At 41.4% G+C, this 18000-nt stretch overlaps 1 protein-coding gene across 6 annotated transcripts in view; it reads right to left on the bottom strand.

The window, feature by feature from the left end:
* Positions 1–18000, bottom strand: part of REPS2 (RALBP1 associated Eps domain containing 2) — a 195265-nt gene that overhangs the window by 130061 nt on the left and 47204 nt on the right. For all 6 annotated transcript variants that reach the window (XM_059678506.1, XM_059678507.1, XM_059678510.1 and 3 more), the window contains exon 2: positions 2204–2327. In XM_059678506.1, the coding sequence (XP_059534489.1) occupies positions 2204–2327 (124 nt within the window). The remainder of the gene's footprint in view (positions 1–2203; positions 2328–18000) is intronic.

An 18000-nucleotide genomic window follows, 5' to 3' on the forward strand; every position in this document is an offset into this window, starting at 1 on the left:
AGAATGTCTAGGGGTGGTCTCTGTTTTTTATTTTGCATTTAAAGCTCTGTAGGTCAGAGGTAAAAGGCATCAGGACTTACAAAACACAACTGAGAAAGGCTTATATTTGTGAAAAGTGTTAATCCTATATTTGTGAAAAGTGTTAATTAGGATACCAGGCAATCCTCCTCCCACCCCCTCGGAAACTGAACTGTAGATTTGGGCACAAAGCAGGTAAAAGATTTCAGTCTTACTTAAAATAAGCAACAAAGGTGTCTGAGCTTCATTCTTGTATACAACAGAGCAATTCTAACTTCTCCGAAAGATAAAGTTGGAAGATGCTACAATAAAGCTTAATGCCCATTTACAATGGAATGGAAACTATCAGTGCCTACCACAAATCCACTGTGATGTAAGTTTAACTATAAGTGACTAACAGCAGAGACGGCTATGTCTCATAGCAATAAACACTAAACGAGCCACTGAAATTATGCTCCATCAAGAAACTTGTTTCAAGGAACCAAATTATGTAATACCAACGGATGCCTTTTGGGTCAGATTTGTTCCCCCATTTGGATAACATTCCATGATTACAGATTACAGTCAGCACTTACTAAACAGAAAGAATAATCAAGAAGAAGCTACTTTGCATAACAATGAAGAGCATGGGAACTGGAGGCTGAGCTCCTGGCTCCAAACTCTACTAGCCTTGCATCCTTAGGCAAGTTACTCAACTGCCCTAAACTTCAATTTCCACATCTGTAAGATAGGGATAATAACAGTCCCATGATAAAGACCACCAGTGTTCAGCCACTTCTCTCTTTGCAGGCACATGAGAAAATTATATCCCCTCCAGTCTGCTTTGCAGTTCAACGAATCATGTGACAAGTTCTGGCCAATGCACTGTGAGTGGCAGTAACATGAGTCACATCCAGGCATTTAACTGCTAGGGTGAGAAACTATTTCTCTGTTCTGGCAATTATGGGAACAGGTGCTGTGCTGGAGGTGCCAAAAGAAAAAGCAGCCAGGATAACAGAGCCACCACATGGAGGGCAGCTGCCCTAGACTTCACCCCAACCCACTGCAAAGCAGGAAGCAAAACTTTGTTTTGTTATGACACTGAGATTTCAGTGGTGTCTCTTATCACAGCTTATCCGAGGCAACACAAACTGATACAAATACTGAATGTAGGACTTGTGAAGACTAAATGAGATAGTGCCTGCCATACACTAAACTTTTGATAAAGATGAGCAGAATGATCACAGTCCTCTGATGGTTAGGTAAAAGGGCTGTGTTTCCCCAAGCTATGAGAATCTTCTCAGCTATTTGGAGTTGTCCTACAAGGTTACCATGGACTAACCATAAATCCTGAACCCTCTTCGAGGTCTACCAGGGCAGCTGTAAACAGCTGATTGGGTTTCATCTCAATATGAGGAAAAGGAAAAAGTTCCTGCATGCTGTGTGGACATATGAAAGTCATTTGTATAAGAGCGAATTAACAGGGGACCTCAGCACATCCCTTGAGTATTCACCTTCTTCATACAGATTTGTAAAACCAATACTGAGGCAGTATAAATGATGACAAGAGTCAGGAGCTTTGCTTTTTGTTCAAGTTGTGGAAAGTGCTCAAGTATACAGTGGGTTGGGAGCAGGGATGGCAAGATAAGAAAATGTTAAATCAAAACTTTGAGAAGATAATTTCATTCTGCCAAAATTGGTACCCCCAAAGTACTTACTAATCATCAGGATGGTGCTTCAAGAATTGGGGAATTAAAGGATGATCAGAGCTGATATGACTGACAGGGACAAGAGAGAGAATGAGGGCAGTTCTACCCAGACTCTCCCACTTACTCAACCCCTTGTCCTGAACAAAGCCTTAAATGACAGTATAAATTCCTCAAGTGGAAAATTAAACTGAATGCTATTCTTTTGCCAAGGCTCTGGAATTCCTGTCCCAATCTCTTCCTGCTAAAGAACAAAATCTATTTTAATGGCAAGTCAGTTAAAAGGAAGTAATCTCAGGTTGCTCTCTGAATTTTTCCCACTTAAAAAAAAGAAACTAAGATACTTGCTGAGTTTTCTTATTTTAGTTTACAGGAAAGTTGAATAATGCAAGGAGAAATTCCACAAATGCTTATAGAATAGGCTTTAAACCCACTACAAATGGTTCTCAGAAATAAAAACAGGTCATGGGTAATAAAATGTATAACTGGGAGCTACTTACCACATTTAATACTCTCTATCCGCACAGGGAGGCCAGATTGTGCTGCAGCAATTAATTTCAAGGCAATGTAAAACTGAGTTGGACCAAAATAACCAACGCGCTTGGCACCACACAGTTCTGTGATCTGAAAACAGACAAGAAAAGTGATGCTGAAAAACCCCATTTCATAACAGGAAAATGAGACAAGATATATTATGAAATCTCAAGGTTTTCACAGTTTCGCTAATCACAAGTCCCTGGAGAACCTATGTGTACACACCGGTTTCCTTTTCTTCCAGTTTACAGGGAGGTATTCAATTCAGATAATTAAATTCTACCTACTCATGATGTTTCAGGACTGATTATTCCTCCTCTTTCAACAATAAAATTAAAGGTAACAAAGGATGGCTATTATTCTTCTTACAAAAGAGAGTGACTTTTTCAGGGGGTGGATTCTGATGTATAAAATCTAGAAAGTCAGTGGGGGGCGAAAAGAGAACAGATTAGTCATTTCTACTACCTGTGGATGATCCTAGTTGATTGAAATTAAAAGTGATTATTTTTTTAAGTTCTCAGGCAAATGATTTCCTAAGCATTAAAATTACATCTTGAGTGCTCATTTCAGAGGAACAAAACGGAAGTATTTTCAGGATATTGCACCCTAGCTAGTTTGGCTCAGTGGATACAGCATCGGCCTATGGACTGAAGAGTCCCAGGTTCGATTCCAGTCAAGGGTACATGCCCGGGTTGTGGGCTTGATCCCCAGTAGGGGGCGTGCAGGAGGCAGCCAATCAATGATTCTCTCTCATCATTGATGTTTCTATCTCTCACTCCCTCTCCCTTCCTCTCTGAAATCAATAAAAAATATATATTTTTAAAAAAGATATTGCAATCTTTCATTTGTAGACCTTTAACACATATCCTATTGGTGGTTTAAAATAACTTAAATTCATGACTTATAGATACTCAAAAATTCAAATAATTGTAAGTGGGTGTGAAGAATTAAAAATTATTCCCCCACTTCCTATGCCCCAGAGAAAAACACTATATGTTCTTCTAGAAATGTTTTTTATCTCTAATAATAAGAGGGCAATATGCTAATTAGACCAGATGTCTTCCAGACTACCTTCCGGACATCCTTCTTGACAAAGCCGGGCCCAGGAGAAGTCGCCCGCAGTCCCGGGTGCCTGCAGCTACAGCTGGCCCAGGAGAAGCCATCCGCGGTCCCAGGTGCCTGTGGCCGGCCAGAGGGAGGGAAGCCTGGGTCCTAGGTGTGGGGGCTGAGACAGAGGCAGTTAGGGGTGATCAGGCTGGCAGGGGAGCAGTTAGGGGCAATCAAGCAGGCAGGCAGAGTAGTTAGGGGCGATCAGGCAGGCAGAGGTGGTTAGGGGTGATCAGGCAGGCAGGCAGAGGGGTTAGGGGTGGTTAGGAGCCAGAGGTCCTGGATTGGAGAGGGTGCAGGCCGGGCTGAGGACCCCCCCTCCCCCGTGCACGAAATTCACGCAAGGGCCTTGGCCCCAGCCCCCGCCTGCTGCCGCGGCCAGGGCCACGGTCCCCGCCCACTGTGGCTTTGTCCAGTGGTCTAATTAGCATATTACCCTTTTATTATTATAGATATATACTAGTATGATGCACACACCTGTTTTTTTCTTGTTGGTTATTCAATACTTCATACAAATAGAATACCACATACTATTTTGCACCATTTTTTCATTTAGCAATACTGTTTTCATGCCTCAAGACATCTCAGCCTGGATCCCCACCACCCTCAGGACAAAATCCTATCTCCTTAGTATGGCATTAAAGCCCCTTCACAGACTGTCCCTAAGCAGGTTTTCTAGTTTCATCTCAGGACACACACACACATATACACACAGTTCTGTAGCTGCATTCAGCTTCTCCCACTGTCCAAACACATATTGCCCTTTCACATCTTTGTATCTAGTGCACATGCTATAGGAGATGGAAAACTAAAAAGCCTTAAAGCCCTGGTCTGTGTGGCTCAGTTGGTTGGAGTGTCGACCCATACATCAAAAGGTGGTGGGTTCAATTCCCAGTCGGGACGAGTATGGGAGGCAACTGATCAATGTTTCTTTCTCTCTCTCTCTCTCTCTCTCTCTCTCTCTCTCTCTCTCTCTCTCATCCTCTCTCTCAAATCAATAAAAAATATCCTCAGGCCAAGCCAGGTGCGGTTCTGCAGTTGAGTGTTGACCCAGGAACCAAGAGGTCACCAGTTTGATTCCTGGTCAGGGCACATGCCCAGGTTGTGGGCTCAATCCCCAGTGCAGCACATGTAGGAGACAACCAATCAATGATTCTCTCTCATCACTGATGTTTCTATCTCTCTTTCTTTCCCTCTCCCTTCTTCTCTGGAATCAATAAAAATATATTTTTAAAAAATATCCTCAGGTGAGTATTAAAAACTAAAATAAAATAAATAGCCATAAAGTCAATGTTGGTTTTCAATGAAGAAACTAACTAGTTTTATGACTTTGGGAAAGTTAATTTAATCTGCCTGAAACCTAATTTCTTCATATGTAAAGTAGAAATATTCTCTCTCTCATAAGACTATTGGAAGGAAAAATAAATAAATAAATAAACGAACCTAATACAATACTTAGCACTCTATCTATATATACAAGAGCCTAAGCAACCAAATGACCGGTCACTATGATGTGCACTGACCACCAGGGGGCAGACGCTCAATGCAGGAGCTTCCCCCTGGTGGTCAGTGCACTCCTACAGCCAATCTCCCATGGCCAGCCAACCTCCTGTGGTCCCTCTCCCTCCCCCCACCCGCAGGCAGCCAGCCCCAGATGGCCCTGATCCAAACCTCTCGTGGCCCCTCCCCCTGGCTGGCCAGCCCCCATGGCCCCAATTGTAACTTCCTGCGGCCAACCTCCCACAGTCCCTCCCCCCCCCAGCCATCCTCCCATGGCCCCTATCAGCCCTGATCGCCAGCCAGGCTGAGGGACCCCACCCATACATGAATTAATGCACCGGGCCTCTAGTATTCAATAATTGTTGGTTTCCATCCCATTCACCTGGAACTGGAACCTCTTCACTCTCTACTAGATTTAATTCCAATGCTATTTCTCTGTTCCTCCTTCCCAAGTCCCCAGGTATGGTTTATTTTCCAAGCGTATTCTCTGACTTTTCAAATGTCCAAAAACATCATTCACATGATACACTGTCTTAGACTTGCTTCCAAATAAAAGGAAAGAAGGAAGTAAGTGGGGAGTATGGGTGGAACAAGTCTGACCAAGAGTTGAGAACTACTGAAATTAGATGATGGGTTCATGAGGGTTCATTCCCCTATTCTATACTTTTTTTTTGTATACATTTGAAATTCTCCATATTCAAGCTTTTAATGTCTATTTAAACACATCACATTATATTACAATTATATGTTTATCTCTGCCTCCCATTAAAATGTTTTCTCGCCGAAACCAGTTTGGCTCAGTGGATAGAGCGTCGGCCTGCAGACTTAAAGGTCCCAGGTTCGATTCCGGTCAAGGGCATGTACCTGGGTTGTGGGCACATCCCCAGTGGGAGATGTGCAGGAGGCAGCTGATCGATGTTTCTCTCTCATCGATGTTTCTAGCTCTCTATCTCTCTCCCTTCCTCTCTGTGAAAAATCGATAAAATATATTTTTAAAAAAATGTTTTCTCTCTAAGGACAAGGGGTAAGTTCCATTTATCTCCAAGCACAAGGATAGGCACCCAGGATATAGTCAAAAAATTCTCAATCAAGAGAATAAAACAACCCTCAAAAATAAAAAGTAACTGAGTTGCTCTGGCAGGTTTGGCTCGGTGGTTAGAGCATCGGCCCTTGGACCAAAGGGTCACAGGTTAGATTCCTGGTCAAGGCACATGCCCAGATTGCTGTCTCAATGGGGGCATGCAAAAGGCAGCCAATCAATGTTTCACGCTCACATAAATGTTTCTCTCCCTCTCCCTTTCTCTCTCTGAAAATCAATTTAAAGGTCTTTTTTAAAAAGTAACTGAGTTTTACAATACAATCCCTTATTGTGAATAAATTATACATTTTCAGGTATAGGCTTGCCTGTACCTAGAGAAAAACACCAGCTACATTAATGTAATTCCAACATCAATATAGTTATCTTGCAAAATAGTTGCTAATATTAAGAAATTGTAATCCTTGGTATGTGAACAACTTAACAACTTTAATTTAGTACTGTTAACTCTCAGTTATTCCTTTACTATAACTACCACATAGAACTGAAAAGCTCTTAAAGATAACTGAAATTGCTGCTAAACCACTCACTATGAATGGGACTTTGAGAGTAGCACCTGAATCTGACATTAATAAATCAACCTTCTTTACACTGGAATCTGTCCTTTCATCCATATACCACTAGAATCACTTTTGTAGCCAACACAGAATAAGTGGAACTGTGATATGAAAGAACTAAGTGAAGTGAGCCCATAGGTCACTTAGTACACCAAACCTCCAGGAGACATGCCAAGAACATTCTGGAATATTTGAGCCACAAGGAAGATAAACTAATCATAAGCCTTTAGAACTTACATGTGGAACCTCATAAATTGGATACTTCTCAATCCCAAAAGCAGGTTAATGTGGTAAGGGTATTTTCTTTGTTTGTTTATCAAGGTTCAAAATGTTCTAAGTCTAAATTCTCCGTGGAAAGGTTCTAAATTGTGGGTAGAAATATTTTGATGCAATCTAAAGAGAATAATGTGGTGCTTTATCCCAAATACTTGGTTAGCAGGACATATTTTATATAACTGCTCCTTCCAACAGTCCAAGTTGTCAAGCTTTTCTCAAAATAAAGAAAAACAATGAAAAGATTCCATGCCTCTTCTTTAGTCTAAACTCCAAACCTGTAACACTCAGCTGGATTCGTCTTAGATTACACGTTGTGCAAATTTCTAATACAGAAAAAGAACCTATGGACTGGTGTTTGTTTTCTCAGGTGGAAGGCAAGAGATGAAGAAAAAAGAAATGGATGAAATCAACTTCCTTAGAGCTTACAGATGTACAACTAAACTGTCAGGGTGCTGGATATGAATCAGAAAAATTCACCGACCATTTGAGAAGAACCTGGACAAAGTTCTGGAAGAAGATTGAAGGCCCCTAAAATAGCTTCCCTCCTACCTAATTCTGAAAGATTAAGTGACTGTGCTGAGTAATCAGTCCACACCCATTCCAGTTTGTCTGAAATAATACTTTCTTTCCTAGCTGGAATGTAGTAAATTTTTAGAACGTTCAAAGGTTTGAATAAGCTTCTCTCTTTCAAGTATTTTTTAAAGACCTCCTTACAAAGATTTAAAATTTTTAAAAGACTTGGTGCGAGGGGCTGAAAAAATTCACCAGTGGACCCTCTTTTTCATGCTCTCTCCGCTGCAGCTAAGCCAGATTGTTTGCTCACACATCGACTGCTTCAAGTCCTGAACCTAGACCAGGGGTGGGCAAACTTTTTGACTCGAGGGCCACAATGGGTTCTTAAACTGGACCGGAGGGCCGGAACAAAAGCATGGATGGAGTGTTTGTGTGAACTAATATAAATTCAAAGTAAACATCATTACATAAAAGGGTACGGTCTTTTTTTTTTTTTTTAGTTTTATTCATTTCAAACAGGCCAGATCCGGCCCGTGGGCCATAGTTTGCCCACGGCTGGCCTAGACTGTGAAACTACACACCATTTTCCACATTCCCTCCATGATGTCTTATAACAACAAGATCATCCCCCAACTCAAACAGGCTTCCAGGGCTCCTTTTACCCTTTCCTATAAAACCCAGACTCCTGAACATGGCTTTTGAGGCCCTCCCATCTGGCCCAAACTACCTTTCCAACAACCCCATGTCTGTCTCCTCCCCACCCTGCATCTAAGGCTTCAGCCATTCCACATGTCAACCATCTCTCCACACATGAGAGTCATTCAGGCCTCTGGGCACCTGGTGTGTCCCCTGCCTGGAAGCTGGATGTCTCCCAACTTCTTTACCAACCAGGCTCATCCTTCAAATCTTATCTTCGAAACCTTAGTCAATTCCATATGGCATGTCTTCTACATTCCCATAATCCTTTTCACTAGCTTTCTATCACATCACTAGCCTTGTAATATAGCAAAATCGGTATTTTGGTCATTGTTTCCACTGTACCCCATCTCCTTCCCATACCCCCCAAATGCCCAACACAAAGCAAGAGTATATTTTTATCATGTGTACCCCCCAAGACTCATACTTTATGGTACTTGCTATATATTCACTTGTTCAGTGAACTTTTGTCGAATTAATTATTTTTCACAGCCTGTAGTAGCAAAATTGTTCTTTCATCTTATAATTACTTTTACAAGTGGCTGCTAAATAGGCTTTAGTCATCTCACACTATATAGCCATAAGAGTTCCTGCAAGAATATAACAAAATATTAACTTCTTTGGTCCCTCCCTTCTCAGATAGGAGGGACTGGTTAGGGTCAAAGCATAAAGAGTAGGCCTCCACCATGCTTTATTCTGGCCCTCTGCCTCAGTTGCCCAGAACACCTCATTTGTGCTCCAACCACTCAGCACTCAAGAGATGCACAGCAGGCCTTCTTTCTCTGAACCTCCTTCTACTCAGCATACCCCCAGGGGATCTCAGCCCCCAAGTAGACACCCTCAACAACAGAAATATAAAGGAGAATTTGAAATACATGCTTGCAAGTTGTACCTCAGCCTCTCAGGAAAGAGCTGAAGAGCCACGTCAACTATCCTGGGTTTCCCTTTTCTGTTCATTTATAAGTTCGAAAAATCAAGAAGGACTTTCAGTTCAGAGGGACCTGGGTAAGCTACCCAAGAAAATATAACCCTCATATCCTATTTCCCAATATTAGGTACCATAGTGTATGCCTAAGCCAAACCACTACACTGTTAAAGAGAAAGCAGACATTCAATGCTTAGGCATGATTCCAGACAGAGAAGCCTAGTAATACCTAAAAGTATTAATTTAAAATGTTTTGGGCATCTCCCATTGAAAGCATTGTGCCATGTAGAAAATGAGTAGCACTGAACAAAACTTATTCTCTCTCTCTCTCCTTCTCCTCTTCATTCCCTCCCTCATCTTCCACCCCTAAATATTTTTTTTACCTCCCAAGAACAGGGATATTCTCCTATACCAGTGGTCGGCAAACTCATTAGTCAACAGAGCCAAATATCAACAGTACAACGATTGAAATTTCTTTTGAGAGCCAAATTTTTTAAACTTAAACTATATAGGTAGGTACATTGTTATTAACTTAATTAGGGTACTCCTAAGGCTTAGGAAGAGCCACACTCAAGGGGCCAAAGAGCCACATGTGGCTCGCAAGCCTCAGTTTGCCGACCACAGTCCTATACCATCAATCACCACACCTCAAACATTATTATCATAGAACACGTGATCCAATCATTTCCTCAGTTATCCTAAAAATGGTAGAACTGGGTTTTCTTTTTCCAATCCAAGACTTAATGTTCATGCATTACTTTTTTTGTTATGTCTCCTTAGTCTTCCCCTAGTCTAAAACAATTCCCCTTGATTCTTCATGACACTGAATCCTTTCCAGAGTTCAGGCAAGTTGTCCCGCAGACCATTCCACATTATGGATTTGTCTGTTTCCTTGTGGTAACACTCAAGTCAAACATTTCTGGCAAGAACACCACACAGGTGATACTGTGTTAGACCATCCCACCACTGATTGCCACGTTTAGCCATTCCATTAAGGTGGTGACTGCCAGATCTCTCCATTGCAAAAACATGTTTTCACATAGTGCTTTTAGAGCACGTGAACATTCTATTCCCTAGAAAATTGGCTTTTGAATCTGTTAAATACAAATTCTAAGTCGGTCTAGCTAAATTACATCAGCATATACAAAACTGGGATCCTAAGGCAAAATCACAACAAAGATGGGAATGTTATTTATTCTGTGAGGTAGGTATTATTACCTTCAGTTTATGCACTAATAAATGCCACAACTCAAAGTTAAGTATTATGTTCAAGGTCAAAAGTTCACAGCTAGTACTCAAGCCTATATGAGCCTGGATTCAAAGCTCACGGTCTTTCCATTACATCAGGGGTTGGAAAACTACTGTTCATAGGCCAAATCTGGCCCACTGCCTGGTTTTATATGGCCCATATGTTGAGAATGGTTTTTACAGATGAACATTTGCAATCAATTTGATGATAGGGAACACTAACTTTGAATCCCATTAGGTAAAATGTTACCTCAAAACCAAGAAGTCCGTGCTTCCTACTAGCAGACCTGCATTATCAAAAAAAAAAAATTGTGCTCAATTATCATTATATTTTAAATTTTTTTCAATAAAAAGTTTGTGGAAGTATATTTTCTCTCTTATTATATAAGTATTTGTATAATACCCTCAATTTTACCTCTTGGCCTACAAAGCCTAAAATATTTACTACCATGTTCTTTACAGGAAGGACTACCAACCCCTGCATAAAAACATACTGCATCTCTGAGCTATACTTTATATCCTTGCAGATACCCTCAAATGCCATACATGAAGGGTATTTTCTGGAAATAGCTACAATAAGTAAATACAACTTAAAGAGTGAACACTCCCAGCCCTAGCCAGTTTTGCTTAGTGGATAGAACGTCGACCTGCAGACTAAAGGGCCCCAGGTTCAATTCTGGTCAAGGGCACATGCCTGGGTTGTGGGCTCAATCCCCAATAGGGGGCGTGCAGGAGGCAGCCGATCAATGACTCTCTCTCATCATTGATGTTTCTCTCTCTCCCTTCCTCTCTGAAATCAATAAAAATATTTTTTTAAAAGTGAACGCTCCCTTTAAAAGAAAAGAACACGTGTATTTGTTCCATTTATATATTTGTTTAAAATTTTCAGATGCTTTTGAACAAGAGCTTCCTACAATACTATAAACTTCCATGGCAACCAATTGGAGTAAATGGATGCCATATTTCAGATATGAACAAAATCTGTGCAATAACTCAATGTTAAAAAAGGTTTTGGGTTTTTTTTTTCAGCTTTAAGGTACAATTGACAAAAACTTGTCATATAATTAAAGTGTACAAAGTGATGATTTGCTCTATTGTGAATGAATTCTCACCATTCAGTTAATTAACACATCACCTCTCATATTTACCTTTTTGTAGGGTTCTATTTTGTTTTCTGGGTGTGTTTTTGGGGGGTGAAAACACCTAAGTTCTTCTCTCACAGCAAATTTCCATTATACAATACCGTATTATCAACTATAGTCAACATGTTATACCTTAGATCCCTGCAACTTATCCATCTTACAACTGAAAATTTATACCCTTTTACCATCCTCTCCTTTGTCAATCACCATTCTATTCTGTTTCTATAAGTTTGACTTTTTAAAATATATATTTTTTATTGATTTCAGAGAAAGGAAGAGAGAGGGAGAGATAGAAATATCAATGATGAGAGAGAATCACTGATCTGCTGCCTCCTGCATGCTCTACACTGGGGATTGAGCCCACACCCCAGGCATGTACCCTGACTGGGAATCAAACTGTGACCTCCTGGTTCATAGATGACGCTCAACCACTGAGCCACGCCAGCCAAGCTTTTTCTCTCTTCTTCTTCTTTTTAGATTCCACATTTACTAGTGAGATACCATGCAGCATTTGTCTTTTCCTATCTGGCTTATTACACTTTATATGCTTTTTATTTTTAAAGGGAAAAGGTGTTATAAATCTTCATAACCGTTCTTTGAAACATCCTTCTGAATTTGTGAACATATAATGATCCAAGATCTCCCAATACATAAGCTACTCCCAAGTTGCAAATCAATTTTGGAAGCTACATTATCTTTCGGAACGCCCAAGATGCCATTTAATTTAGGGACAGAGAGCCTATAAAAAGTTATAGGCCAAATCCAGCACAGATGCTAAATACAGGCCATATTGGCAGAGGCTATGGCCCAGATTTGCTTTGTCAGCATTCTTAGCCCAAGGTCCCAAACTCACCCCAGGAGCACCAAGCTTACCACTCTGGCTCTGATGGAATTTGAACAGGGAAACGACTCTGGAGGAAAATTTTGAACTTGTACATTGCTAGTGGAAGCACATATGGATGTAACATCCAGAGACTTTTTGGCAAAATCCAAAGAATTATAATCAACCTCTTGATCTACCAATTCTAACTCTAGGAACTTATATTCCATTTTAGACTAGCAAAATGACATACTGTACAAGGTCTTTCAATACATATCATCTAAGATACAGATTTAAAAACATCTAGAGGTCCATCATCTAAAATATTAATCAACTGTGCTTCATCCACACAACAGAATTCTAGGTAGCTCTAGTGGACATTTGTCATACCTGTAACTGCCCATCATCTTTTGGAAAGCTTTTCTCTATTGAAAGCTGAGAATCAAATACCTAGGTGCCTTCACAGCTAAACTGCAAACCTGTGACCAAGTCTCCACTGATCAGACAGATCCACACAAGACTTTGCTTTGGAAGTGAGAAATGTAAGGAAGAGGCTCTGCTCAAGACTTCCACTTTGCCAAGAAGCTGCCTTCCTGGCTCAGGATGGCAGTGGAAGCAGTTGCAGTAAATCATATCCCTGCTGTCTGCTGCTCAGTACAGGCAGGAGTAGGGGTGGCTTCCACTCCATAGTACTACTACACATGGCTTGGAGTTTCGTTTCTGGAAGCAGATGCAGACCTGTTCCTCCAGCCCTCCGAATGATTCCATGAGTTACCGAAAACCCCTTTGCAGCTTAGCTTAACCATCTCGAATGGATTCAGTTGTTTGCCACAAAAACAAACTAAAAAGAAATGAGTTGTGATACGGACAGATCATCAGATTAAACTGTTGAAAATTTTAAAAAGCAAGGTGCACAATAGTAGGTATGGTAAGTATCAGGGGTTTTTTTTAGGGGGCTGCATATAGATGCAGTTACTTACATATTCACACACTGTCCCTGGAAGTTGAAGCTAACAAACCTGACTGCTGGCTGCCTCCAGGCAAAGGCACAGGTTGGCCAGGGCACAGGAGGAGGGAAAAGTTTACTGCATTTCATTTTGTACCTTTTGAATTTGGAATCATGTGGATGGATAATCTATATTTTTTTTGGATTATCTATATTTAAATGAATTTAGAAAAAATTTGAAAAGAGACAAAGGCTAACCCTGTGTCAGCAAGAAATATTATAGATGGACCCCAAACCCATTCCCCTCCCACCTGCTCTGCATGCAATTTCAAAACAAAGCGCCCAGCTGGACAAAACTGCAGTAGTCCTCACTCACCAAGCCCAGACTTCACAAACACATTGCTCTTTCCTCTAAGTTGCCAACACAGAACAAGGCAGCAGCTTTCTTTATAAAAACTAGTCGTCTTTGTCAAAGGTAGTGCTGTTTAGCTGGGTGACTTTGGGGAAGGCACCTGGCCTCCCTCGGTCTCAACACTCATATACTGGAATGAAGCCGTCAGACTAGATAGAACACAAGACTTTTTCTATATCCAAAAATCCTATAAAAAAAATGAATTCTGGAGAGAACCAAGATGGCGGCATAGGTTAACGCCGGAGTTTGCTGCTTTGAACAACTACTTCAAAAGGGGATAAAATGGATACATATGTAATACCCTTTGTAATACTTTAAGCAATAAAAAAAAAAAAAAAAAAAGTGAAACCAAAAAACAGAAGGGACATCACCCAGAACCACAGGAACGCTGGCTGAGTGGAAGTCCTACAACTAGGAGCAAAGAGAAACGCTTACGGACACTCAGAGGAGGCGCAGTGCTGAAGTCAAATTCTGAGGTGCGGAGTGCGCGGAGCGGGCTGGCGGCGGAGGGCGCGGTTGTTGTTTTCAATCGGGAGGGAGTCGCAGACTCTGAGCACCAGATCCGGTCGAGTCCTTAGGGACCCAGACTCAAATGGGAGAAGCGGGACTGTCTGGCTCCGGTCAGAGTGAGTGCAGCTTTCTCTCCCAGCTTTGCAGCGGGTGCTGGGACTCAGAGAGGCAGAGCCCCTGGGGACAGGACTGAGAGCCGCCATAACTGCTCTCTCCGGCCCACCCTGTTGATCCTGTGCGACCCGCCCCGCCCAAGCCCTGCACAGAGGCATTTGCCGGATAGCCTCAGGCAAAGGCTAGATTAGCACCGCCCTAGAGGACAGAAGTTCTCTCACTGCTGACACAGCTGATTCTCATAGCCACTTGGCCTGGAGGTCAAACCCTCCCTGGAATTAGCTACAACAATCAAGATTTAACTATAAGACTGCGAACAAAGACCACTAGGGGGTGCACCAAGGAAGCATAACAAAATGCGGAGACAAAGAAACAGGACAAAATTGTCAATGGAAGATATAGAGTTCAGAACCACACTTTTAAGGTCTCTCAAGAACTGTTTAGAAGCTGCCGATAAACTTAATGAGATCTACACGAAAACTAATAAGACCCTCGATCTTATATTGGGGAACCAACTAGAAATTAAGCATACACGGACTGAAATAACGAATATTATACAGACGCCCGACAGCAGACCAGAGGAGCGCAAGAATCAAGTCAATGATTTGAAATGCGAGGAAGCAAAAAACATCCAACCGGAAAAGCAAAATGAAAAAAGAATCCAAAAATGCGAGGATAGTGTAAGGAGCCTCTGGGACAGCTTCAAGCGTACCAACATCAGAATTATAGGGGTGCCAGAAGATGAGAGAGAGCAAGATATTGAAAACCTATTTGAAGAAATAATGACAGAAAACTTCCCCCACCTGGTGAAAGAAATGGACTTACAGGTCCAAGAAGCGCGGAGAACCCCAAACAAAAGGAATCCAAAGAGGACCACACCAAGACACATCATAATTAAAATGCCAAGAGCAAAAGATAAAGAGAGAATCTTAAAAACAGCAAGAGAAAGAAACTCAGTTACCTACAAGGGAATACCCATACAACTGTCAGCTGATTTCTCAACAGAAACTTTGCAGGCCAGAAGGGAGTGGCAAGAAATATTCAAAGTGATGAATACCAAGAACCTACAACCAAGATTACTTTATCCAGCAAAGCTATCATTCAGAATTGAAGGTCAGATAAAGAGCTTCACAGATAAGGAAAAGCTAAAGGAGTTCATCACCACCAAACCAGGATTATATGAAATGCTGAAAGGTATCCTTTAAGAAGAGGAAGAGGAAGAAAAAGGTAAAGATACAAATTATGAACAACAAATATGCATCTATCAACAAGTGAATCTAAGAATCAAGTGAATAAATAATCTGATGAACAGAATGAACTGTTGATTATAATAGAATCAGGGACATAGAAAGGGAATGGACTGACTATTCTTGGGGGGGAAAGGGGTGTGGGAGATGTGGGAAGAGACTGGACAAAAATCGTGCACCTATGGATGAGGACAGTGAGTGGGGAGTGAGGGCGGAGGGTGGGGCGGGAACTGGGAGGAGGGGAGTTATGGGGGGAAAAAAAAGAGGAATAAATGTAATAATCTGAACAATAAAGATTTAATTTTAAAAAAAATGAATTCTATTGGGTGAAAGCTAAAACTATGGTTGAACCTCTCCCTCTGGTGCTTACCACTTCTGCTTTGTATTATGGTTCCCAGTATACCTACTACCTCCCGCTACAAGGCTGTAAGTCTCTTGTCGGTTAATCCTGCATTTTTTTTTTCAAATTAACCTTGCATTTCCCACAGCATCCATCCCATTTATTTCCACTAGGAAGGCTTTGGGAATAAATTATATATGCCTGCTGAGTTTTAACTCTTCACTGAACTAAGAGAATCCCCATGCATGTTGTTTTATACCTTTGAATTGTGACTTATGTGACTATATCGATCTGTTCAAAAGAATACTTTTAAACACTAAAGGGTCAGAGACGGTACCTAATCCCAGAATAGTAAGAACCTCAAGTGAGTTCAGGGAAGTCATCTCATAATCATCTGATTCCAAGGAAAGCCAAAGAGAAGTATAACATATCCTCCCTAAACTTTGAATTTACTTAGCTTTTTTGCATGTGGGAAGGGGAACATTTTGTATTAAAACACAGAAAATGTTAAGGAGTTGAATATGAAATTAATACATCCTTAAATTGAAAGAATTCAAAGAAATTCTACACTCAGGCTAGCTGCTTTGCTTTTTACACAATGGATTAGCATATATAGGTTTGTCAGAGTGACTCTATAGTTCGTGTCATACTCCTAAACTGTCTTCTGGAATAAAGCAGGATTATAGGTAGTCATGGCATTTGATGACAATGATTTCTTATTATGATTTTGTAAACTAGGCCTTATTTGGCAAGCCAATGCCACAGCTTTTCAAACTGCCCAGCTGGGTGCACACGTGCAGCACACATCTGAGGGTCAGGAGTTCATCCGGGCAGGCACCTGCCTGGGGAAAAAGAGGGATCCAACAACTCAAGGGTGAAGAGTGGGGAAGAGCCCAATGGGGGTGAACAACCAAGAACAAAGGAAGCATCCTCCCACCATCATTGTGATGTAGGCGAGCAGTTTAGGGAGAAAGAACAGTAGAATCGACAGTAAGAACATTTACTGAGGGCCAATTGTGTGCAAGGCGCTGACTTAAATGCCAAGAATTGATGAGATGAAGGAAATGCACACAAACTAATCTTAACACTAGAACTGAATTAAAATAAAATTATAGCTGAGATTACAAAAGAAAATTCATTTTAGGATTCTGGCCCAGGTTTCAAGGCTCTGCATATCACAGAGTTTTGTACAGCTGGAGGCAGCGAAATCTCAAATAAACACAAATGCACTGCCAGAATTATTACATAAAGCTTTTACTGGTTCTGGCAACTCAGATTTATCTCAGTAGCCAAAAGATTCACTTTTCAGGCAATTTGTTTGTTGACATTTTTAGTGCTTTTGAAAAATAAAACTATAGGTTAGGGTTATCTGGTATTTTTATAAGTTTGTTGATTTCAGCCCATTCTATATTTTATATCTTTTATTTTATACACACGCATGGGTGCATGCATCCACCCAATCATACACTCATTTCTTTTTAAAAGAAACTAGTGCCTTAGTGAGAGGAACAGCGCAAGCCAGGACATCTCATGCAAGTGGAGCATTGTGTATTATACACAGATCCTTGAAATGCTTTCAGAGGGAACAAATGGAAGTTCAGTCTCAGATCACACAGGAGTTCTCTCTTCAGCCTAAACCCAGACACAGTTAAACACATAGAAAAAAATAGTTTTTGATGGGGAATGCAATCTGACTTCATTAATTGGGTTTCTTTGTCGAATTTCTAGTGAAGACAGTATTCGATTGTTACAGCAAGTGCTCCTCTCACCTCCATGACATTGTGGCAGCCTCCCTCTGAGGAGACTGAACCCCTTAAAGTGGGCTACTGCAGGGCATTGAAGCTGGACACAGCCCACTCCCCCCCCACCCCCTGTTCAGGATCATTCTCCCCACAGCAGGACCTCGTGATAACTAGCACACTCAGCCCCCTGCATCATCATGGCAAAAGCAGATGGATTTAAGGAGCTTCAGCCCAACCCGCAGAAACCCAGCCCCAAGCCCATCCTACTACTGGTGCTACTGTGACCTAATAGCCATATCATATTGACCAGACTGACCTCTTTCCATGACCAAATCCCCTTTCTATTCCCAGCTACAAACATCCATCTCCTTCCCTCTCTAGCTTAACAGATACCCATCATTTGAGACTGGCCTGTCTGTCCTTGTCCTGCACCTCACCCCAAAGTACCCAGTGACACTTCCTTGATACCTAACCCCCAGAACGTTCTCCTGCCACTGAGCTATGCTTGCCAAGAGGGACATTTCTAGGACCCAGGTAGATAGATCTCCTATCTCCTACCTTGAATCACCTGT

This window comes from Myotis daubentonii, chromosome X (assembly GCF_963259705.1).
Source record: "Myotis daubentonii chromosome X, mMyoDau2.1, whole genome shotgun sequence".
NCBI classification, from domain to species: Eukaryota; Metazoa; Chordata; class Mammalia; order Chiroptera; family Vespertilionidae; genus Myotis; species Myotis daubentonii.